The sequence below is a fragment of the Pelobates fuscus genome, chromosome 3, assembly GCF_036172605.1.
Source record: "Pelobates fuscus isolate aPelFus1 chromosome 3, aPelFus1.pri, whole genome shotgun sequence".
In the NCBI taxonomy this organism is placed as follows: domain Eukaryota; kingdom Metazoa; phylum Chordata; class Amphibia; order Anura; family Pelobatidae; genus Pelobates; species Pelobates fuscus.
Window position 1 is genome coordinate 228726589 of NC_086319.1, and position 25576 is coordinate 228752164.

The following is a 25576-nucleotide window of genomic DNA, read 5'->3' on the forward strand; positions in this document are numbered from 1 at the left end:
TAATTGAACAAATGAAATAGAATGTGCAATATAATTGTTTTATATATTTGCAATAGACAAGTGACAGTAGACAATTTGGTTTAGCTGAATTGTTTCAACCATAGTTTGTAAAATTCAGACAACTAAAGTTCATCGACTCTGCATTTTGGCTTGTTGAAATTTCATCCTTGCAAATGATTCAGATGAACCTATAACTGCACAACATATACAGAGTATAAATATGCTAGGCTGGTTTGAGCAGTGGTAACATCACTGTCTTAGCACCAAGGAACTCTAGTTTGAATCTTGGTCAGACCACTGTAATTGTCCCAGGGTAAGACATCTAACTATATATTTATCTACCTACCTTAAAGTTAAATTGAACAGGGCATTATTTACCTCTAAATATCCATTTCCTGTAATACTCCCTTCCTATAATAAATATCCTACATAAATGCTAATTATATTATGTATACATTGTGCAGAACAAAAATAGGATAATTTCCGTGCCTTTTGACTAAAGTCACTTTGGGTCAATTGAGTTTTTGAGTTTTCAGTTTATTTTATTTTAAGCATTTGGTCCAGCTGAGCCTTGGTTTATTTCTATATTATTTATTTACAAATATATATTTTTATTTAGTGGCTGACCCTAGCCAGTAATCCTCTTTTCATAGAGCTCTGTATCACAAAGTAAAGGACCTGGTTCTTTCATTGCTGTTTTGGTTGTTTTGTGATTAAGTCGTATAGCAATTCGAAGTTACAGAATTCAGATGACCCACTGATCAGCCAAAATTCGTATGAATCACTATTAGTTTGAAACCAAATTCACAAATCTATTTTTCATTCTGTACATGAGTAAATATGCATGCCAGAGTTTTTGATATACCTAGAAAGGTAAATGCATAATTATTTAAGTAAACCCTGCAGGTTAAGAAAAAATAAATTGATTCAGGTTACTTACTGACCTGACCATTTTTTGTTGGCCATTTCTTTAAATTTAGTCCATTCATAACATAGTTTCATTTTAATAAAATCAATAATATTAGGTTGTGCATACACTTATAGTTTCTAAGTAAAATCAGGACTTCATAAATAAAATTTAAATTGTATTCCTATTTTAAATTTTTTTATCCCATTTTAACTATATATATTATAGCTTTATACCATTTAAGCATTTTCACCGGTGGCGGTTTGTGTATGTAAAACTCTCTTATTAAAAAATAAAGAATATGTATAGACAATGCCTTAATTATTTCAGTCAACAGGATTAAGATTTGAATGTTTGTTTTGTATTGTTAATGTGAAGGACCCTTTACTTCTTTGATGCCTTTAATAAGTAAAGTAAAGTGTGCACACAATACAGGTTTTGCAGCCAGTGCATTTTAACCACAGAAAGAAGCATTTAAGGGGCACTCCATTATCCAAAACAAACAAATATATATATATATATATATATATATATATATATATATATGTGTGTATATATATATATATATATATATATATATATATATATATATATATATATATATATATATATATATATATATATATATATATATATATAAAAATATATATATATATATATATTATTTTTTTTTTTTAATCGCTATTCAGTAGATATCTCCTCTATAAAAACATGCTTCTATTTAATTGAGGGCTTTATCTATAAACAGCTTGCAAAAGCTGTGCATCTCCAATAATTTATTCTCCAATGTATTCTCCAATTCAGCTCAGAGGTAAGGCAGGTGCTCTGGGCAATTGCATGATTTTTGAGTTTAGCTCCACTGAGCTAAACAACCAGTAAATAACAGGGCTGGTTGTCTGACTGACAGCCAAGGGGGTATACCAAGGTTAATTTATAAAAGTGCAAACTTGTACTTAAATATACAATTTTTGTAAAATAAAAAAAAAAGGACACACTAAACTGCTAAACTGTTTTAGGTATTTGGAGCAAGAAACTTTTCTGTTTGGATATTAGTATCTGAGAAACCAAACAGAGTATATTTTAGTCTTTTATATCTTTATAAGAATATTTTAGCACTGGATCAGAAGAGTTTCAGCAGCTTCCCTGTAACAACCAACTGGTCCATACATCTGATGGTTCTAGTGGGAGAGAAAAGGGTGTTTCTACATTGGCAGTTGTCCTCTCTCATGAAATGACCAGTAGGAGGGATATAAATGTATCCCATAACACAACTATGATTACATCAAAAAGATAGCAATTTTGACCACTTCTGCTATGGAATAATTAGTAAACAATGTTATTTTGTCAAAAGTAATCAATTACATGTAATGCTAGTATTTTCTTCTGGACATAGATATTTGGAAAATATTTATTATATTAAAAATGGACTGCATAACAAATTAAAATTTTGTCAGTAGCAGAATTATCAGGCACTCGGCACAAATTCAAGTAGCAGGATTTAAAGTTGCTCCAAATCTGTTAAATTTACAACCTCAAGGAAAGTAGAAGTGTACATTTGCAATGACGGCATTGGAGCATTAATTGTAGCTTTAAAGCAGGGGTTCCCAATTTATATTTGACGCAGAACCCTGTGACATAATGCACTAACAATGTGGAATCCAGGGGTTTTTGTATGTAATGTTTGTGTTTGCAGGAGTGGGTTTGCATGTTGTGTTGGTGTTTGATTGCTGGGATGTATGCACATATACGTGTTTGATTGGTGGGATGGTGTTTAATTGCTGGGATGTATGCACATATGATTAATGTAAGTATGCTACTTACATACATACACAAACAAATTAATACACTGACACACATATAAAGCCATTGACACATACACACACATTCATATACACATTGACATATACACACAGACACAAAGATACACACCTTGGCACATGCACAGACCTTGACACACAGATACACACTGGCACACACACACACACACACACATACTGACATACACACACACACTTACTCATATAGCATATGTAGATGATGGAAGTGCACTCAATCCTTCGTCATGGAATTCAGGGTGCTCTAATGGATAAGTCCAAGTACCAAAAGGACCAAACATAGAATTTGAATATAGAAAATAATCCAGGCACTCCAGCGAATTCCAAAGCAGAGGCAATTTTTATTGGAACAAGGAACCAAAAAGCAATGTTTCGACCCCCTAGGGCCTTTGTCAAGCCTGGGATCCAGTGGGGCTGCTGGGCTGAGCAGCCAGCTTGCAGTCCCTGGGGTACAGTGGGGCTACTGGGCTGAGAGGCTGGCGTGCGGTCCCTGGGGTCCAGTGGGGCTGCTGGCTGAGTGGCTGGCATGAGGGCATACAGTGTGGGCATCGAGGGAGCAGTGATCTTCCTGCTCAGCTCCCTCAGCTCCCACGCGCGCCTCTTAGTGATGCTGGGGCCGGAGTGACATCATATTTCAGCTCCGGCATCACTACAGTGAGCACGAGAGGAGCTGAGCAGGGGAGAGTGCTCCCTCGCCGCCCGCCTCAATTATCAGCGGCACCCAACCGGGCCAAATCGCAGCCGCCATTTTGTTTGCCGAAATTATGGCAGAACCCCTTTTGTGTTCTCGTGGAACTCCAGGGTTCTGCGGAACACCAATTGGGAAACGCTGCTTTAAAGTATCAAACTCACATGACAGTGAGCTACCAGACTAGCTCAGAGTTGAAAAACAGGAGTCGTATTATACCACTAAGCCATAACAGTATTGGAGGCTTGGCTCCTGCTCTTATTTGGATATTACTCGGGAGCTGTTCCCACTGTGCATCCAAAGCAGGGATAATGCTACTTTCGCTACTATGCAAGTCTGGTAACTCGATATTATGTGAGTTTGATACTTTAAAGCTATTAAAAATACAGTGTTGCAGATATACACACTCTATATACACTTCTGTTTTCATTGAGGTTCTGGCTGAATTAATATGTACAAACACATTTGTTGCATATTGTAACATTTTGAGGCAACTTTAAATCTTGCTACTTGTATTTCTGCCTATTTGACAAAATTGTTAAAAAAAATAAAAATAAATGTTCCTTAGAAAACGTTATACTCAACTGTTTAATTGCAATATAATTAATTACATATTGGCTTTTGGGTATCAAACCCTGGCCAAATACTTTACATCTTTCAGTTAGTTCATCTTTTGCCTTCACATTTAGGGATATTTGTGTAATATATTTGTCTCAAATAGTACATACTGAATAATTGTAAAAACTGAAATTATAGATTACTTACATCATTCTGTTCATCCTTTGCGTTGTAATAAACAATGTCATTATTCTGGAGAAGAGAAATAAAAAGAAATAAAATGAGTATTATATGAGCTAAAATACTATACTCTAAGAAAATTAACAGAAATCCCTGATTATGTAATGTTTCCTTCTGTACACAATGTGACAGAGAAAGAAACTATATTTGGAATCCACTTCCCTTATTAAAATTGTATATCAAATGCTGGAGATGCAAAGGCGAGAAAAGGCTTAAATATAAACTCTTATTAGAATAATTAGTTCTGGAAATATATCTACAAATCACCACTAGCTGACATATGTGCCAGAAACATATTTTAGTTGCCATGAAGAAATATCACAGACTTTTTAAAAGGAAAGAGGGTCAATAAAGAATAGGTTTTTATTCAATTTTACTTTAGAAAGCTGTTTAACCCCTTAAGGACCAATCTTCTGGAATAAAAGGGAATCATGACATGCCACACATGTCATGTGTCCTTAAGGGGTTAAAAGGGGTATATCTCAATTCTGTTTGGCTATTTAAAAGAACAATATAGGGTAAGGAATACAAAACTGTATTCTTAACACTATTTTGTCCCTCTGCCCCCCTTCCCTCACGCTCCATCCCAGCAAGTAAAAGTATAATAACCCTATTTATAGTCAATGCTGCCATCAGTTTAATCCTGAGGTTTTGAGACAGAGGACAAACCTACGATCCTAGACTGGATCACTAAGGTCCAGGTAATAAACTCAATAGAAGAGTTTATCTCGTCCTGTTTTAACAATCTTCAGATTGGTTGTATATGCTTTATCCTTCAAATATTTATCCTATTTGTCACATGTTTATGTCAATGGCATAATATACAAACGTTTGTATCAATGTTTAATTATGCTCCAATAAAGAATGAGTTACAAAAAAAAACAAAAAAACTAAAAGCCTTCTACACTTACCTGATTCCAGGTCTCTCTGAACTTTGTCGGGCTTCTCCTCCTCCAAAGTTAACCTTTGGGGCGAATCTAAATCTTCGAATGCATGTGTATTAGGATTTCCCCATAGGAAAGCAATGAATCAATCCAGTGTTGTTTCCCACACTCAAACTCCGTAAAAAGTCCAGGAAGCACCTCTACTGGCTGTCTGCTAGTCAGCCACTAGAGGCAGGCTTGAACCTGCAATGTAAACATTGCAGTGTCTCTGAAACTGCAATGTCTGCAGCTACAGTGCTTACATGAAAGTGTATTGCACCCAGACCACTTCAATGAGATTAAGTGGTCTGGATGTCTATAGTGCCCCTTTAAGGTTACAGGCATTTAAAAAATATTAAACTGTACTACTTAACAGATATGAAGATTTAGAACTATACCTGTGGTTTCAAATAAATAAATAAACCATTACCTCTACCTCAAAGGTCAGGAAGGGGTCTGCTTTCTGCTTGCGATGTATTAGTAGCAAGCAGAAGGAGAAATGATGTTAAGCATTGACTTTATTTTCATTTTGAATGCAATATCTATGTTGTAACTATACGGAAAGCAAAATGATAGGGAAGGATAGAAATAGAGGAACTATGAATGATAACAAGAGAGCTGGGGCCTGGAACCTGACTTTTATGTAAAAGAAAAATAGCCTTGTATTGAGCCAATATCAAAGAAGAAATAAAATCTATTTTTCTACCAATATCAGCAAGTACAGTACTTTATCACACCGTCATCAGTAGCTTGAGGAACAAAGCTTTAACAAGATAGAAAGCAGTCCCGAACACAGGCTATTACTGAATGTTCAGGATTCTATATCTGCACCCTCTTACGTTTCCTTAGTTCTAAAGGTGAAGCATTTACCATTGAATTAACTGACAAATCCAGCAGACTGTATCACTTTTAAAGCTTCAGCCAAGTAATGATTCAATGTTAAGCCTTATATCATGACATTGAGAGACAATTTAGGTGATAATGTAAAAATCAACCATTTTTCTACATTTTTAATAAAATAACTAAACAAGCCATATGTTCAGCAAGAACGCAAATAAATAAATTAATAAATAAATAAATATACATCCAACGTTTACTACTTTGAAACATCATAACATCCAATATCTGTGGCCATCTGTAATATTTATTGGCTACTCCACATAACAACCAATTTTTATCTCAGGCATCCACAGCTTCAGTATCCATTCAATGTGGACTCTCACATTGAACATTTGCTGAAGGTGCAAGTCCATATTTTCCTAGGCTAGGCACCAGAACCACTACAAGTAGTAACATTTGGCGTCTCTACACTCCACATGCAGACACCAAATACTCCCTATATAGATGCACTGAGTCAATGCATCTCTATGGGGAGATTTTGATTGGCACAGTGCTGATTGTCAAGCATGTGCACTAGCATGCCAATAGCTCCATATGAGAAAGCACTAGATGGCAGAGGTGGACTGTCTGGGGTGAGGCCATCATGCCTAAGGAAAACACGCACATTCATATACACTCATAAAGAACGCAGAATATGCAATCACATACATACTTTACACATATATGCTATCTCAGATACACACACTATCAGAAAACACGTATTACATGTACACACACACATATATATATATATATATATATATATATATATATATATGCATATATGCATATATTACACATACATTTACAGTAATATGTATTACAAATATCAACAGTTACACATAGGAACATGCATTAACACATATATTACACAAATACATATGCATAACACATACAATATCTAAAGTGATTTCTCACGATTAGAAGTTGGCTTTTCTTTTTGGGTTGAGGGGATCAGTTGCTTATAGTGGACTGCTATATACTTAAGACTTAGAGATTAATTTCATTTCAAACTGCAGTTTGTCCAAATTTGGGTTGATAGGATGATCATATGAATTTCTGAATCACAAACCAAACATATCGTGTAATGGACAAGAATATTTGTTTAATTCATGATTCAGAATTCCACCTGTGACACCAAAAGAAGGAATAAATGATGGGAGAAAAAGATGATCGATGACTAGAGGACTGTTACTTAATGTTGATTTTACTCACAGACCAAGTGAGAATTGACCAATAGGGGGAAAGAGGAGGAGCAGTAAAAAAAAAAAAATCTATATTTATTTTTATTTTTTTGTAAATTATACTTTATTAAAAGTTTTTTTGTTTTCTTTCATGGACTCTAGCTTGGTACAGGCAGGCACCCATATTGGTTCATGTATTGTAATTACATGCTCGCAGGCACTGTCCATTATAGCGATACATTAGAAAAAAAAATCTACATTTATACAATCTATAAAAATATAAATATATTTTTTTTTTACTGCTCTACCTCTTTTTCCTCTTTTTATCACTTGATCTTAGAAACCAGATGGTGTGAAAATGCATCTATCCGTATAATGCAAAAGTGCAGGAGTCTAATATTTTTAAGGCCCACATCATGTTTAGCCCCAGTCTAGCCTCACATATTTAAATACATAACTCGACGTAAATAAAAACACCATAGGGATTTATTACATGCTATCATATTGATAGTAACACATTTTTAAACTTAAACCAATACTTTTTATAGAGTTTAATGCTGGTGGCAAATATTTCAGTAATAGCACTGAATACCAAATCACCCTCTTTTCTCTTAAGAAAACAATAAACGTTCCCTGCCTCATTCCCTGCTGTCATCATTAATATCCTCTGCTTTTTATTAACTCATTTTCATTCCTATTCTTACCCATCTTTCATTTTTATGTAGCCCAAGTTCATCCTGCATTACTATTAAATCCTCATTAAACACATGTAATTGCACTACAATCCATAAACAAACATGAATTGACAAACATAATAAAGCATATTCAGAGCTATATTGGTAGTCAGTGATAGACTACAAGCTTTGTGACCAAGGTGTGCCACGTTTTATTAAAGTTTATAGTGAGCCAAAGGTCTTTAATTTTAATTATTATATGGATTGTTAGCCAGCATCTGCCAATCTAAAGTTTTAGATTCCTTGCTGTAGAACCTTTTATGCTTGGATTCAAAGATGTTTTAGATAAATAGGCTGGCTGACTGGATCGTAAAAAAAAAATTAATATAAAACGTCTATAGCAAGGAGATAGAAAGTACGTTTTAGCCACAACAATAGACCTATTGGACTGAACATGAACCAGTTAGTACATCTAGTCCACATATTTTGATTAGCATTGTTTCCTTATTTTTGCTACAACATCTCAAGCATATAAAACTGAAGATGGAATAGTTGGCACTTGTGTGTTGTATGATGGCAGCCTTAGCTTCCCAAACCAGAGTCTCTTCTTTCTGGTGGTGTCACATATTCATCAGCACATAAAATGTGGTCAATGGCATTTACTGTCCTGACAGGAAAAGTTGTGCCAAGCAACATTACTGTCCTGACAGAGGGGTGTTTAGCCCCAGTTCTCCTCTTGTTCAGTGCCCTGTGGTGGTTTTATGTGTATGGTTATCCAAGAGTGCTTTCCTGATCTTGATTTTCTGGTATTTGACTTTGGCTTTGTTTTGACTTCCCTTATATCTGGTATCCTTTACTTTTGGCTTTCCCTCATCTTTGTGTCTGATTCTGTGTCCCTGACCTTGGCTAGTATTTTGACTATTCTTGGAGACGTTAAGTCCAGCCATTCTAAGGTCCGGTTATCCTTAGTCCTAGGTGTGACACAGTACTGCGTGCTGGATCAACTTGTAATCCTGACAGGTGGTAGGATGGATGTAACAGGGAGTTGCAGGGATTTGCAGGGAAGCAGCGCCTATGTATGGCATGTACTGTTACAATGTTACAAACATCTCAAGCATGTTTGATTTCCATTACAACACTCAATAGAAGGCAATTCCAGTTATCTACTACTCTTTATGTGATAGCGTAAGATGAAAACTGAAAACATTCTAACTGTATATAAATTAAGGTATATTTATTGCTTGATTTAAAAATATATATATATAATTTATTCTGGTTAACCTAATTAGAAGACTATCAACATTAGTGTGCTGAAGCGATTGATCGATTTAATCTGTACTAGACTGCTCAAATGTTTCCAGAATTTTACAAAATGTAGTTACTCTATTAAGATATCATGTTTTACACTTACATTGATAAAAATAAAGATACTTAAAATTAGATCTCTTTGGACTATTTAAAACATTATAATGCCAAATAGACTGGTGCATTTGGTTTCAGATTAATTACGATTCATCTGAATTTTGAGCAATTATTGATTTGTTCAAATTCTGAAACTCCAAATCGCTATGGACACATTTTAACATCCTTATGTTAGTCTAATTAGTTTCTGGATCAGGTTTTCTGTACAGATATTCTGCGGAGCAAACTGATATATGAGCAAATGGGTGCCCCAAAGAATTTTCGATTTTAGGCAAAAATGGTTTAGTTAAACCAGGCTTTCTAGCCATGCACAAGTCTAATATAAACTATTAACCCCTTAAGGACACATGACATGTGTGACATGTCATGATTCCCTTTTATTCCAGAAGTTTGGTCCTTAAGGGGTAATAACATTTTTTTTTTTTTTTTTAAAGTGAATACAAACTGTTTAACAATCACTTGCTAACTAGAGATATCTAGAAAGAAACATTTTTCAATGTGTGACTTACACTGATCTAGTCACAAATAAATTGTTCTAGAGATAAAGAGGGACAGAGAGAGAGAAGGAGAGAGAGAGAGACTGCTTTTGATAGAGACAGAAAATATTTTGTATCATTGTGCTGTGCAGTGAGGTTTCTGCATGGTGAACCTTCAGTGACAGCAGATTTTTTTTTTTACTTTCTTAATTAAATATTTAAATTACTAAAAGTTCAAAATAAAATCTCACTGTGGGATGGGGGGTCAAATGGCTTGTGCCGTCTTGGCTATATTAAACTTAGCACTTAGCATATTAAACTGTATCCCTCCATCTATGTTTGATGTTTGTTTCCAGGTATCATTAAGATGTGCAGTTAATACATGTATTATTTTAATGTAATTCATTATTAATTTCATTTTAGAAATCTGTACATGCATGAGTTTTTTTTTTTTTTTTTTTTATTAAATCACATCCAACAGAGAAGATAAATGGTGGCTTGAGTTGTTTATGTTTAGTTTTTTATTTATATTTAATATCTCTAGCAGCAAACTCTATTGTGTGCTAGATTTGAGTTGTTTCTCACAGCAATGACTAAAATCAGTTGGATGTCAGTGTTTGACTTTAATTTTGAAAATTAGGTCTTAACAAACTGACTGAAAATAGTTCTTGATAAAGGCATACTGCCGAAACGTTGGGGGTCCATTGGTTGACTCTTGTCCTTCTTCGCACTAGGTCTAGTATATTGTTATTTTTGTGGTTACTTTTGTGTGATTTATTTCTCTTTTTTGGGTTTTTTGTACTTGGCATCTCATATAACCATTTAGCACACCCATATGTAATTATTTATGCATTATGTACTTTGCTAACATGTAACTTATGAATCTATTGTCATTACATTGTATTCTTTACTGGGGATTCATTGTCCTTTCTATGCATTGATACTATGTATGAGAGCTTATTATTTTGACCCATGTAATAAAACTTTTTTCATATATTCATGGGTTGTGCTCCTTGTTTATGCAATGTATGAAAATAGTTCATGCACAGGCACTTATCATTTTGTTCTTCAAAACACCACTCAAGCTGTAAGTGCATCAGGTGGCTATAGTGCTTGGTGTCCAGCATCCAGAATTGTTCACTGCCTGCAACCCTCTCACATATCTTGTTAGTCAGTATGTGATATAGAAATGGAAATGTTCTGGTGGATATTGAGTGTATTTTGTGAAGAGGGTGGTTGTGTACTAATTTACTACCTCGATGACTCTTTGTCTAGCATCAACTCCTCTAATGTTATTGGGCAGTAGAGAAATTAACTTGCTGCTCTCGGAGGTGAGTATTTACATACTCTCTCACTCACACTTTATTTCCCTCAGACCAGCTATGAAGTTGAATGCTGTTGAATGCTATGCCTGTTGAAGTTGGCATAACGCCGGGACAATTTAGTTCCAGACTTGATGCTAGGGTTACAGAGTTATCATATTTTTTTATTATATTGCCATTTATATAGCGCCGACAGATTGCAAAGCGCTTAGTTACTAGCTTTGTCGCCATTTTCTTACTCAGTCCCCTTTTAATTTATGTATTTATTTTTCGAAAACCTTTAGCCCAGCATACTGTTCAGTGTGTACACTGCATCGTGCACTCTTGTCCAACCAGACTGTCTGACTCCACTATTGCCCACTGTGAAATACAGACATCATTGGCATTGAGAAGTCAGTCAGTCGCTACTAGACAGTCAGCATTACAACAAAACCACAAAGCGAGCCATTCTCTAACCTCCCGGTAGCTGCAAATTTATTTACCACTTCATTAGAGACAGACAAATTCAGTAAGTTCACTCAAACATATAAACCATTAAAATGAGACACCAATAATCAAAACAAACACTGACTCTCGCAGACATAGAAGACCAAGTAAGAGACTTGACCATTTCACATTCCACAGTGAATCAGCTGCCCACCAAAAATACAGACTGATGAAGACTGAAGATTTAAAATAAAGAAAACATCTGGAGATAGAAGAGGACTTACATAATGACAGAACCATAGCATGCCATCTCTCCTATACACCAACCTGTAATTAAACAATAGCTAGATAACCAATGCCTTTACAGTAAAGTGGTAGATTTAGACCGTAAGAGAGCGGTTGTTGAATTTGACACCAGAAACACATCTGTGATATTTTATTGTGGATTTATTGTAGTGTCCCTAGAACTGTACTGCTATTGTTGCTTATCCTTACATAAGCAGCCATCTAAATATACTGTGTACAAAGGGGACCAAAGTGCTTATATTTATAGATAGCATATATTACAAACTAAATATGTTAAACTGAGGGGTTGTTTCTTCATTCATTTCGGTCTATATAAATACTGAATTTTGAAAGCACATTTATTACACTTTTTCCTCTAGAAGTAACAAGAGTAAAATGCTGGTAGGTCAGGATTCTTCTTCACAAAAATACCGATATTTGTAGAACAAGGTTACAGAAAATGACCAAATGAGAAAAAGGCTTTCTGTAGCAAATGAATATATGGCTGAAGAACAAATTTGAAATGCACCTGTAATAGGTGCTTGGAATGATTTCGAGACATGTGTTAACTGAAATTTTATCTCTATTTTTTGCTTTAGATTTTAAAATGTGTTTCACAAAAAAAGATGTTGTAAGAATTGCAGTGTTTGAGGTCGGGAGAGCATGGGGAATTGTATTTTCTGTAAAAGTTAATGGATCAGCTACGTTTCATCCCATACCTTCAACAAATACATTTTGTCTCTTTATAATTGGCTTTGAACCATACTAGTAGATGGATATCTAATGTATCAACAAAGTTCTACAACTGAGGCTAAACACAGACATACCCAATCATAGTAGTTTGCATTGCATGATTCATGTTATAAACTACATCTAATGCTATTTTTTTTCTTCACAATAAAAAAGTAACTTTTAGAGCTGGTATACATACTTTTATATGTAAAGACAAAAAAAAAAATACTCCGATCGTGGCTGGCCCCACCACCTCTCTGCCTCCTTGGCTGAGATCATCAAATTTCAAGATCTCATCCAATCCAAGGCTTTCTCTTAGGAAAGCATTGATTGGGAGGCTATTGCTCATGCGCACCAAAAAGTCAACACTGCGCCAATCAGCATCTCCGCGTATAGATGCACTCAATCAATGCATCTATATGAGGAATGTTCAGCACCTCCATAAAGAGGTGGAAACATCAGTGGTGCACATTGTGCAGGAAGCATCTCTCGTGGCCGTCTGAGTGACCGACACTGGTGGCGTCCCTAGGCAGCAATGTAAACACTGCCATTTCCCTGAAAATGCATTGTTTACATTTAAAAGCCTGCAGGGACATACTATACACACTAAAGCAACTACAAGCGACACTATAGTCACCAGAAAAATTACAACTTATTGCATTTGTTCTGGCGAGTATAATCATTCCCTTCAGGCTTTTTGCAGTAAACACACTGTTTTTTTCAGAGAAAAGACAGTGTTTACATTACAGCTTGGTGATACCTCCACTAGCCACTCCTCATATGGCTATTAAACATGCTTCCTGGGGCAGAGCTGCACAGTGATTTTCAAGGTCCTAACAAATCCCACATTTTTAAAATGTATTTACACTTTAAGAGATAGAGCTCTGTGTGAGGAAGCCAATCATCTTTCTAATTATATCATTTATTTTGCTTTCAATTTCAATAAGCACGTAGTGCATTACACAGGTCTCTGCTGCTGCTGCACTAAATAGTGTATTTAGTAAAGTGTTAACAGTTCAGTGGTATATTACACCTGCTTACTAAATGCTCATGAAACCAATGTAAATTCTTGCATCTCATATTTTCAAATGTTGTTTTGGGAACACGTCACTTTTTGATGTTTTAACTATTTATTATTATGTTTCATTTGCAAATCAATTAGAATTCTAAAATGTATTATTGCGATTTGAATTTTCTGAGGACTTACAAAGGGTTTTACAAATGAAATGTTTCCTCATGATAATGTCCATTTAATTGTAAAAACATTTCCTGCAGTTCAAAATCTAGCTGCTTTGTAAGATACCTTCATAACATTTAGCACACTTAAAAAGTACAACCCATAGCTACTTTATTTGTGCTTCAAAATGTATAGAGATATTCTAATTCTGTTGTAAGATTAAAGACTTAAACATGTGAGGTCAGTAAGATGAATAGATAGTGAGGTATTGTACCAGAATACACAAGCAATGGTTGTCATGAACAAATACATCTCTAATGTCAAAGAGCAGACTTTAATCAACATCTCTAGTCAGCGGTTTCTTAGTAATTTTTGTCTGCTGTGAGAAATTATCATTTAATCTACCACACTGTCTCTGCTTCATTTTAGCTTTGTCAAATGCCATGATTTTAAGAGTTATATACTGTCAACCAATGAATGGTCTGGATCAGCTCACATTTTATTTTAAACCTGGGTAATAATATAGCACTCTTTTTCTTTTATATAAAGTGGTGTCTTGAGAACCAAAGCATTTCATTTACAATATGCATCCCTATTTATTGAAAGGGTTTTTTAATCAGGACTAGGCAGGTTGAGGGCTTACACACACATGCATAACATAATTTACAGAATATTTTTTAACATTACTTTAATTTTTACCTAAGACATTAATATGTCTTGGACGCATGCCACATTAAAATGAAATTAGGATTAACTGCCCTTTTCAAGAAAAAAGGAATGATGTTGTGATTCAAAGAGCTTGCTCACTAAGAATTTCTCTGATAATCCATCTTAAAGTAGTCTTGAACCCACATGAGGTCAAAGAACATAGAATTTAGAAGACCTTTTAATATTTTGCATTTGTTTTAGTGGGGCAAGGATGAGTGTTAGCAAGATTGGCAATTTGATTCAGTACACAGTCTGCTGCATGTATGCATGCCTGGAAGAGCTTTTTCAGGGTAAATACCTCTGTGGCAAATGTATGCGAGTGACTTCTCTGGAAGCTCAGTTTCTAGATCTTGACAAGCATATTGAAACACTGAAGCAGATTGACAACCTTGAAAAGGGCATACTGCTTACTGATCAGAGTTTAGTGGGTGCAGGTAGTGGAATGGGAGGAGATGAGCCAGTTGGTAAACTGACTGGTAGCTAATGACAGAAGGGGAGGGAAGAGAAAGGTCGTAGCTAGTCCTGATTTTGTACACCCCAGCAGATTTGCCCGCTTGAGTGAAGATGTTGGAAGTATCAGCTCAGGAGTAGCTATGCTGAATGAAGCTGCTCCTTCTAACAGCTGGGGAAACAGTTTCTCTAGAATGGAGAGAATCCAGAATGAAGTAAAGGCTATAAAGATTGTTGTGGTGGGGGAATCCAGTATTAAAAGAGTAGAGAGGTTAATCTGCCACTCTAATTGCATCAACTGGACAATTTGCTGTCTCCCTGGTACTCGGGTCCAGCATTTTGCTGACAAAGTAGATGGATTAAATGGAGAGGCTTAAAAAATGACATCTTTACTACTAAAGGCATCTTTACTACTAGGAATGATTCACTTGCAAAAGCACAAAGGATAAATGGAAGGTCTTAAATCACATTTTACAAAAGTAGGTTTCTCAATAAATAACATTGGGAAACAAATAAAGAAGAAAATTAAAACCAATGTGGCTTATTACAAGAGTTAGTCATGATAAAAGATAAGCAAAAGGTATATAAAACAACTAAATAAGAGGTGTCCATTGCTTCCTATTGCAAATATAAGCATGCAAAAAGGCAATTAGATGGGCTATACTTGAAAATGAAAAGTGTATAGCCAAAGAGAACAAGACCAACCCCCAAAAGTATTTTAAGGCCGAAAATGTTAAGAGTTAAAGTATTGAAGAGTGAGATGGGTGAGAAAATCAAGGAGTATTAATAAGGCACAAATTCTACATAATTGTTTTTCTTTAGTATATAGGGAAGGAGACTGTATGACTGTAGATCCCTGTTACAAAGGCCTTACAGCAAATGTGTGATCAGTTAAAATAGGATAAAGTGCTTCAGAATTAAATAAAGTTAATATAAACAAAGCCCCAGGACCAGATGGTATTCACCCAATGCATTCTTAGGGAACTTAGTATATAAATATCCATACCACTGTTTTTAACTTTTGAAGATTCTTTTCATTCAGGAATTGTACCAGAGGATGTAAGAAAATAGATGTGACAACTATATTTCAAAAGTGTTCAAAAGCGCAACCCGTTTACTACAGACCACTGATCTTGACATCTGTGGTTGGGAAATTATTTTAAAGGGATGTGAAGAGGTAATATTTAAGAATTATTTTGAACAAAAATCCTGTATAAAAAGAAGTATAGATTCACGTGATCAAAATATAATTTTGCCTCTTTACAAATCAATTTTAAGACCCCCACCTTGAATACGCGGTACAGTTTTGGGCACCAATTTTTTTAAAAAATGCACAAGCAACAAAATTAGTTAGGGGATAGAAAACATTAGATGTGAGGAAAGACTAGAAAAATTGGATTTGAATTCTTTAGAAAAAAAATGTGCCTCAGAGGGGATTAGGTTGCACTATACAAATATAAAGTATCAGTACACACATATGTTAACCTGTTCACTAGCAGGAATATACAACAGACAAAAGGTCACCCACTGAAACTGGAAGAAAGGTGTTTTCCCTTACAGAAGAGGAAAGTGTTCTTTAAACTATGGACACTAAAGATGTGGAATTCCCTGAATAAAGAGGTTGTCTTATCAGAGTCTACAGGTATTTTTTTTAAAGGCTTGGATGTTTTTTTGCATAAGAAGAACACATAAGGATATAATTAATATATATGCAAAATTTGTGCTGATGTAAGCTATAAATCCATTTTAGTCACTATAGATACTGGAAAAGGGGCTTAAGAGATATTTTATCCAGAGACACAAGATTTAAGCATGCTGTTAATAATATAACTACAGTTGATACAATTATATATGTTAAAAACTTTGGAGATCGCAAATATAACAGGTGCCAGGTGTGTTGGTTTCAGTGTGATATGACCTGTAATGTTGCTTGTTTCCAGCAAGCATCAAGGATGTTTTGTAATTCCATCGATCCAGAGCTAATGACAGGTCATTGGTAAAAAATCAGCTAATTGAATAAAGTTTCTAAATAATATTATTTTCGGAGTACAAGGTAAGCTGTCAAATAACAATCCAGCACAATAGCAGTGCTGAAATAACCATGAAAAAAATTACCGGCAAGCTTCAAGGATGTTTTGTTATTCTATGGATCTAGAGCTAATGACAGGTCATTGGTAAAAATCAGCTAATTGAATAAAGTTTCTAAATAATATTATTTTCGAAGTACAAGGTAAGCTGTCAAATAACAATCCAGCACAATAGCGGTGCTGAAATAACCATGAAAAAAATTACCTTGTACTTTGACATGAGTAGGATGTAAACCTTAATACCAAACATACACTTTTCTTTAGTCACTGTTTATACGAGCTATGAAAGAAAAAAAAACAAACAAAAAACTTGACATGAAGGAATTTGCAAAAGATCATGAGGCTTTAATTTCGATTGTTTTGGTACATTCTGGCAGGAGAAATATGGTATTAGAAAAGCCAGATAGTAAAAACAATAATCATGCCACACATAAGATAGTTAGTGGTTTAAACTAGCAATGATATTTGAGTTGGTTGTTTTATAGCACACATTGGGCCTTTTGATCCATCTGGAGCAAGGTGTGAATGACACATTATATCTGGATATTATTGTGAATATGGTGTATATCTTTTTTTGGCAGCAGTGCATCTAATCATTATAGATGCTTCCTTAAATATAACAACTCGGACCACAAGTATGGATTTTTGAAAGGTTGGTTTTACATACGTGACAGTGAGTTTTACAGCTAAGGTTGCACATTTATAGAAGTAAATGAGAAAAGATAATTGGAGTAGGGAGTAGAAGTCAACTTGAAACAGCTATGCAAATAATTTTAGACAGACCTTTTTGATGTCCAGATGAATTTAGATTGTCTTGAGAATAAAATAGTGCAATATTTAAAATTAGAAAGGTGCAACTGATTTTTTGTCCATTGTAAGTTTTGTAGAATCGCTGTGGATAAAAACGTAATATTTCTGTATGTTTTATTACATGAAATTATAGCAGCATTTTTTTTTTTTTTAAATTCTTTATTTTTGTAGTGCATGAAGGTATTACAATGAACGTGTGGTACCCCGACGGCATTCCACACACGTTTGAATGGTGTTAGTAACATTGGGGTATATAGGTACTTTGCACATTTTTAATTTATTAACATGAAAGGTCAACTGTATGCGCTGTAGCTTAGAAGAGTAACCAACGCTTGAAACAAGATAAAAAGAGAAAAATAGGTTTAAGTTATGCGTCAGGATTGGCAGTAGTTGATAAACAGCGGGTCTCTGAGACCTTGTAAGATTCACAGTTGTGCATTTTCATGTGGTTTGCGTGTAACCAAGGTCAACAGGTGAGGTATAGGATGCATATACACATACTAGGAGGAGGTTAATCGATTATCCTGCACAGGCAGGTTATACATGTGGCTTAGCGGATGCATGTGTCAGCAAGCTTATCAGATCAAAAATAGGTTTGTAGTGTAGCCCCATGCCATGTTATTCGTGTTGGGGAGTGATAAGGGCTGAAAGTGGCAATTATGTATGCAGGCTAAACCAGGCTAGCGAGTATCCAGTGTGGGGCGCGATATAGCTCTAAACTCCGTCTTAGTTGACTGTAAAGCCTGGGTATAGTGTAAAACATGCGTAGGTAACAGGCTTGTGCCTCAGGCTTACAAGATTACGCTAAAAAGCAAGTTAGATGCTAGTCATGAACCCGCATCCAGCGTGATTATAGCCGTGTCACTGCTACTAGTAAGGGCATAAATAGGACACTCGTAGCGAGTATGTAGTATGTTAAGAGTTGTAGTGGAGAAGACGTCAGGCTGCAGTGAGATTATAATATATAATGAGGACGGCCATTATGCAGGCTATTCTATCCGGACTAGCTCCCCCCGATTGGTACTGATGCTAGCGTGGATTGTCTAACTAACAAGATACTTCTACAAAGTTGTTGCTTGCCAGATTAGTGATGCATGAACAGACATAGGTAAACATATGTAATCATTCTGTAAAGGGACAGATAATTCAAATGAAAGGTTACTAGCAAGGGCTTCGGGGCAGGCAATAAATCAGGGTAAACCATAAGAGAAAGTACATAACCATTTCCAGGACTCTGGTACAAACGGGTAAGTCCAGTTAAAGTTCAACCGACCCCTGATACCGGGAAACGCTGGCGCTCTGTCAGGCAGTTCTTCTGGGTCTTGAGCACACGTGGGGGTTCACGCTTTTCCCCAGTGGGTCGTGAGGGAGCTCTCCACTGGTTTCGTCTCCCTGGGTGTTGTCTCGCTGCATCTTGATTAGCTTTGCCGTTGCTTTGCAGTTGGGATTTTAGTAGTGCCCAGGGGTTCCGTTCTTTGCGGCCGCATGGCCCGGCGTCTTCACTTCGGGGGTCGGCTCCGGTATGTGTCCTCATGGTGTGTGGCTGCGCAGCTCCCTGTGATGCAGCGTTGGCTTGGAAGCGATGCTGAGAGCTGCGTTGATAGCCAGGAGTGCGGTCGGGTAAGACTTTTGAGAGTATCGGCGTCTTTTCCCGCCTCGAGGCCCTTTGGTGTCTGCGCTGCCGGACGGCCATTTTAGAGGCTTGGGGAACTTGCCTGTAGGACCTGCGTCTCGCTGCTGGACGTATCCAGGAGGCTACCGTTCGGACAGCTTGGTGGTGGGTTGCCCCTCTTCTGCGCAGAGCTGCCGTGAGGCCCGCACAGAGCTGGTCAAAGATTTCCATAGGGGACTTACTAGGTTTAGGGTGGGTAGTCCGCTTTCTGGGTACATGCTGGGCGGCCATTTTGGCTGGTCCCTGGTGAGTTTTTGCTCCATCATAGTGCTTAGCTGGTTTGCTCGCTTTCCCTACTGGTTTTCGTGTCCAGAGGGGACCGGGATGTCCCCCACCGGTCCATAGGGGGGGGGGGAAGGCTGAGGTGAGGTCGCTTGCGGGCTTTTGCGCCCTGGAGAGCTGCCGTCTCACCCTGGCTTCAGCCTCAGTAGGCCGCATTTGGATTTCGGCGTTGCCGGCTTCGGCAGGCCCCGGGGTGGTATCGATGAGTCCAGCGGGGTAACCCTGACGTGGGTGATGCCCCCCTGGGTATTTTTGGCTGGATAGCCATCGCTTGTAGCCCTGTATTTCGCCCGCCCGGCCGGAGCTCCTGTCGGATGCGTCCATGCGGCTCGGCGGTCAGACTCCGCCCCCATAGCAGCATTTTTAATTAATCTTGCACACATAGTATGTAGCAACGAAGTACTGAATGTTACAGTTGGCCTAGATCAATCTCTTTCACATATTGACACATGAATGACAATAAGTATAATTTTGCATACTTTGTTATACCAGTTTAGATCTTAACTTTAACTATGTTTTAAACTCAAAAATAATCAGTTAAACCAATTTTATCACAGTGTAATGAGAAATATAGCAAGTTTAGTATTGCATGTTTGCATATAATGAAAATCATAAATCACTGGGAAAAATATATATAATGATACCATTTTTGCAGATTTGCATAATCTCTAGCTGAAACAATCAAAATAATTCTTAGTTTTTTTTTTTTTTTGTAAATTCTTTATTAGGACAATCAGGTGAGTACAGAATCACAAAAATACTTACACCACAACAGTGTAAATACGTATAGTCAGTTCAGAGAGTAACACTGAAAGTAAGCGTTGTTGTCTTCTGATTATCTAACATTCAGCAAGCATTATACAGCTGTTAATCAATCGGTAAATTATAAGCAATGGAAGCAAATTAAACAATTTAAACAATTATAGGTAGATGCATCTTCACAAGCCAAAACAGTTTCGGTAACATCAGCAATTAATCAAGCGAGTTTAAACAAGGGGATATCTCAGGGCCCCATTTCTTGGTCCCACTAAGGGGCCTGGCCTATAGACCTTATGGCTAAGAAACTAGATAATAACTTCAGTCTCAAACATGTTTATATTGGGCACATGGAGCTGTAAGATCCTACGTGGCCCCAGTTGGGCGTAGTGTCGGAGACATGTAGGTATTTGCTGAATTAGGTGTGTTGTGGTGTAATTAAGATTGTCAGTTCCAGGCACATACATTTCACAGTTAAGGGCGCCCCCCCTCTTATTCAATTCTTAACCAGGAATCACCTAGAGAAGAGAATTCCAGGAGTCGCCTGTGCAACAGAAGTGGTTTGGGTATGTCCGTCTATCGTAGTAGTCCTACAGTCTGAAGCCTGATGCGGTGCCTTGGAGTATTGCAGGGTTTATGTTGTATTCCCGTCCCCCTGTCAGTCTAGTGTGTCATATTTTGGGGTTATTGCTATGTTTGTTCAGTTCCCTAATTGTTTCTTCAGTTAGCCTTTAGTGATGACATTGGCTCGCCTTCCTGTAATCTACCACATTCCAGACCTATAACTCGTGCATCCTCGCAGTCGGGTGCCCCTGTTCCCGACCTCCTCGGGTCCAGCCCGAGCCGCCTCCACGGTGTCCTAGAAGTAGGTCACGTGGGCTTGAGTGGAAGCCTTGTATAGTTAGAGAAAGAGAAAGGGGAGAAGGGGGGGGGACAGATGGGGGGGGGGGGGAAGGAGGGTAGGGTGTAAAAATGGCTCCGTGCGTCGACGTGCGCCCGGGCATCCCTGGGCCCTGTGTACAATGGTGTGCGTTATGTTCCTCCTGCTCCCGGTCGAGAGAGGTATACATACCACGGGGTCCAGGTGGCGACGTGTTTGGTGCTCCGTCCGAGCAGTTCTGCGTATCGTGCCTCGGCCGTGTGTATGTCTTCTACCCTCTGAAGCCATTCTGTCACAGTCGGTGGTTGGGTCTGTTTCCATTTAGCAGGTATGGATGCCTTAGCCGCATTCAGTAGGTGTCGCAGTATCGATCGCTTGTATTGGGCTATTGAGCCTTCCGTGTGATGCAGCAGGGCCATTTCTATGTTGAAATCAGGTAGGTCTCCCAAGATGTTTGTCATTTCCCTTTGTATATCTTCCCAAAATGGCTTGATCTTTGCGCAATCCCACCAGATGTGTCTTATTGTGCCCGAGTGGGTTTCGCATCTCCAACAGGTGTCCGCAGTATCTGGGAATATCCTGTGTAGTAGAGATGGAGTCCTATACCAGTGGGAGAGTAGCTTAAAGTTGACCTCCTGGTAGTTGGTACTTATGGAGCTTTTGTGTTGTAATATTAGTATCTGTTCCCACTGTGCTTCAGTGAACGTCCTTTCCGTCAACTCTTCCCATCTTCTCTTGAACGCCGTGTTTTGTGTGCGATCTCCTGTTATAAGCTGTTGGTAGATGACTGAGACTCTGCCGTCCGCGTCGGAGCCGGTCATGCAGAGGCGTTCGAACCACGTCTGTTCTCTATGTAGTGCTATCCTGTTGGGGAGGTTATAATAAAAATGCCGTAATTGAGCGTAGTGAAATCTGTGCAGTAGCGTCGGGTGTGGTGTTCCACTCCATTCCCGAATGCTCCGTATTCCAGAGTTGCCTAGGACCTCGTATATCGGGACATAATCGTTGTTTCCCTCTATTGGCCAGGAAGATCGGTGCAGCCCTCCACCTATCTCCGAGTTATGAGTAATCGGTATCAGGGGGCTCGGTTGTGGGGAGATACGTAGGTTTCGTCTTATGAGAGACCACGTCTTTAGCGTTTGTGTGATGGGTGATTCAGCGCCCAGTTTCGATGTTATATCCGCCGAGCCTTGCCATGTGAGCCTGTAAAGGGCTTTGTTCATGCCTTCTCTATCTAGTGCCACCCATAGTTTGTCATCAGACGCTGTATGCCAGTCCCTGATCCGCTGCAGTACCGCGGCATGGAAGTATTTGCGTATATCCGGTAGAGCCAGGCCCCCCCAGTTCTTAGGTAGGCATAGCTTGTCAAAACTGAGCCGTGCCCTTTCTCCCTTCCAGACATATTTTATCACCGCCGACTTAAGAGACGTAAAAAATTCTGGTGGAACGTGCCAGGGAATGGTGTTGAAGTAGTAGAGCAGCCGTGGGAGTATGTTCATTTTAATCACCGATATACGTCCCTGCCAGGATATGTGATCGTAGTTCCAACTCCTAAGGTCGTTTAGTATTGTGTGCAGAAGGGGGGTGTAGTTCCTGGCGTACAGTTCTTTCGGGTTTCTGGGCATCCAGATTCCCAGGTATCGCATCTGGTCTTGGCACCAATGGAAGGGATATTTGCGTTTGATTTGCTCTCCTATAGTCGTCGTAGTCGAGACATCTAATAATTCGCATTTAGTTAAGTTAAGCTTCAGCCCCGACAGCTGGCCATATGCGTCAAATTCTTGCATCAGGACCGGCAAGGATTTAGCTGGGTCGTTCACAAAAAAGAGCATGTCGTCTGCATATGCAGCTACCTTATGTTCCTGGTTCCCATGCCTAAATCCTCTGATCTCTGGCGTGTGTCTCACCCTATCCAAAAATGGTTCCAGCGTGATGGCAAACAGGAGTGGCGACAGTGGGCAGCCCTGCCGAGTGCCATTGTGAATGGCGAAGGCGTCTGTAAGCGCGCCATTCACCCTCACTCGGGCGCTGGGGTCTGTATAGAGCGCCTCTATCCAAGTCACCATCCCACTTCCTAGTCCCACTTTACGTAATGTCGCCATCATGAAGTCCCAATTCACCCTATCAAAAGCCTTTTCGGCGTCCGTTGAGAGCATTAGTAGGCCCGATTTCTCTCTAAGGGCTAGTGCTTGTATGGAAAATGCTCGGAGTGTGCAATCTCTGGCTTCCCTTCCCGGTACAAATCCAGTTTGATCTGGATGTATTAAGCGCGGTACATACTGTTGTAGTCTGGTGGCAAGGATCTTGGTGAAGAGCTTCACATCCGCGTTAAGAAGCGATATCGGTCGGTAGCTACCGCAGTTTTCAGGGTTTTTGCCGGGTTTGGGGATCACCGTGATGGTAGCTGCTAGTGTTTCCTGGTGGAATTTATCCCCTTGTTGGAGTCGGTTGAGGGCTGCCATTAGGTGTGGAGTCAGAATATCTCTGAATAGCTTATAGTATCCCGCCGAGAACCCGTCTGGTCCCGGAGCCTTCCCTTTCTTCGCTGCCTTAATCGCCGCTTGAACCTCTTCCGTGGTGATCGGGACCTCTAGTAGTTCCGCTTCTTCTGATGTTAAGGCATCAGGTTGAAATCCTTGTAAGTAGCGCGTTGTCGCGTCTTGTAGTGCTGCTCCGCGGGCATCTGGGGGTGACTGCGTGGAGTTATATAATTGTTGGTAATATTTACAGAATTCAGTGGCAATTGCCTCCGGGTATTGTGTAAGTGTGCCGTCAGTCTTCCGTAGTTCGTGTACTTGCGCCCTGGCTTGTTGGGGTCGGATCATGCGGGCTAGGAGTCTCCCACTTTTGTTGGCATGGATGTAGAAGAAGGCCTTGGATCGTTGCGTCGCCCTATGATGTTTGCTAGCCACCAGTTCCGCCAATTGTCTGCGAGCATCCAGGAGTGAGCGATAGTGCTCTTCTAGTTGCGATCGCTTGTGTTGTGCTTCAAGTCGGGAGATCCGGTCGGTGAGATCCAACATATGTTGTTGCGATTCCTTCTTTTTACGGGAAGCAATCCGTATGAGATGGCCTCGAAGTACACTCTTGTGTGCTTCCCATACCGTCACCTTCGATACATCCTCCGTGTCGTTTTCACTGAAGTAGTTGGTGAGCTGTTCTGTCAAGAGTGCCTGCACTTCCGGGTCCGACAGGAGCGACTCATTAAGCCTCCACGTTGTCTTAGTGGGCCTGAACAGCGGGGAGTCCAACTTCATGGTCACTGCGCCGTGGTCTGACCATGGTGTCGGTGTGATTGTAGCTGACTGTAAGTATTGTAGGCCCTCCTGTTGTATAAGGACATAGTCAATTCGCGAGTATCTCCTGTGGATGGCTGAGTAGTGTGTATAGTCCCGGGTTGTCGGGTGTATGGTCCGCCACGCATCCACTAATCTCAAGTCTCGCATGGTCTTCTTTATAGCCCTAATCGCGGTTTGTGGTATGCTGCTGTGTCCAGTCGAGGAATCCATCAACGGGTCAAGCGGTGCGTTGAAGTCCCCCCCTATGATGAGCGAACCTTCCGTAAATATTGCCAGTTGGCGGAATGTTTTGCACAAGAACATTGCCTGTTTTGCGTTTGGCGCATAGATAGAGGCGAAGGTGTATTTCCTTCCCGCAATCGTGCCTTTGATAAAAAGGAACCTACCGTTAGGGTCTGCCTTTTGGTCCAGCAAAGTGAATGTAAGATTCGCGGCCATCAGTATCGCAACTCCTACTTTTCGAGCTTCAGGGTGAGTGCTATGGTAATTGACTGGGTAATCTCTGTCCTTCAGTCTGTGGGTATCGGAAGATTTGAGGTGTGTTTCTTGTAACAGTGCCACGGAGATCCGCCTGCGGTGAAGTTCTCTTAGGAGGTGTGTGCGCTTCTCAGGTGTGTTAAGGCCTCGGCAGTTCTGCGTCAGAACATGTAGAGGTGCCGCTGTGTATGCCATGGGGCGAGTGTGGGCGAGGCCGCTGGTGCTTTTGTGGTCGCTTTTAGGTGTTCCAAGTCCAGTAGCCCGTGCGCACTTCAACTGCCGGTAGGAGAGGGGGGGGGGAGAAGGAATACGAGTACAGTTAAGGAAGAGGAAGGATATAGCCCTCGTAAGTTAAAATTCCCACGAGATGGGGGCGGCTCGGTCCACCCCCAATTCAGTCCGTCCCAGGAGGCCCCCGGTGCGAGTG

At 39.1% G+C, this 25576-nt stretch overlaps 1 protein-coding gene across 6 annotated transcripts in view; it reads right to left on the reverse strand.

Annotated features, from left to right (window-relative positions):
• CACNA2D1 (calcium voltage-gated channel auxiliary subunit alpha2delta 1) overlaps positions 1-25576 on the reverse strand; it is a 699121-nt gene that overhangs the window by 317952 nt on the left and 355593 nt on the right. For 5 of the 6 annotated variants that reach the window (XM_063448183.1, XM_063448182.1, XM_063448179.1 and 2 more), the window contains exon 5: positions 4196-4240. The exons of the other annotated variant lie outside the window; for it this stretch is intronic. In XM_063448183.1, coding sequence (XP_063304253.1) covers positions 4196-4240 — 45 coding nt within the window. The remainder of the gene's footprint in view (positions 1-4195; positions 4241-25576) is intronic. 6 annotated transcript variants of the gene reach the window in all.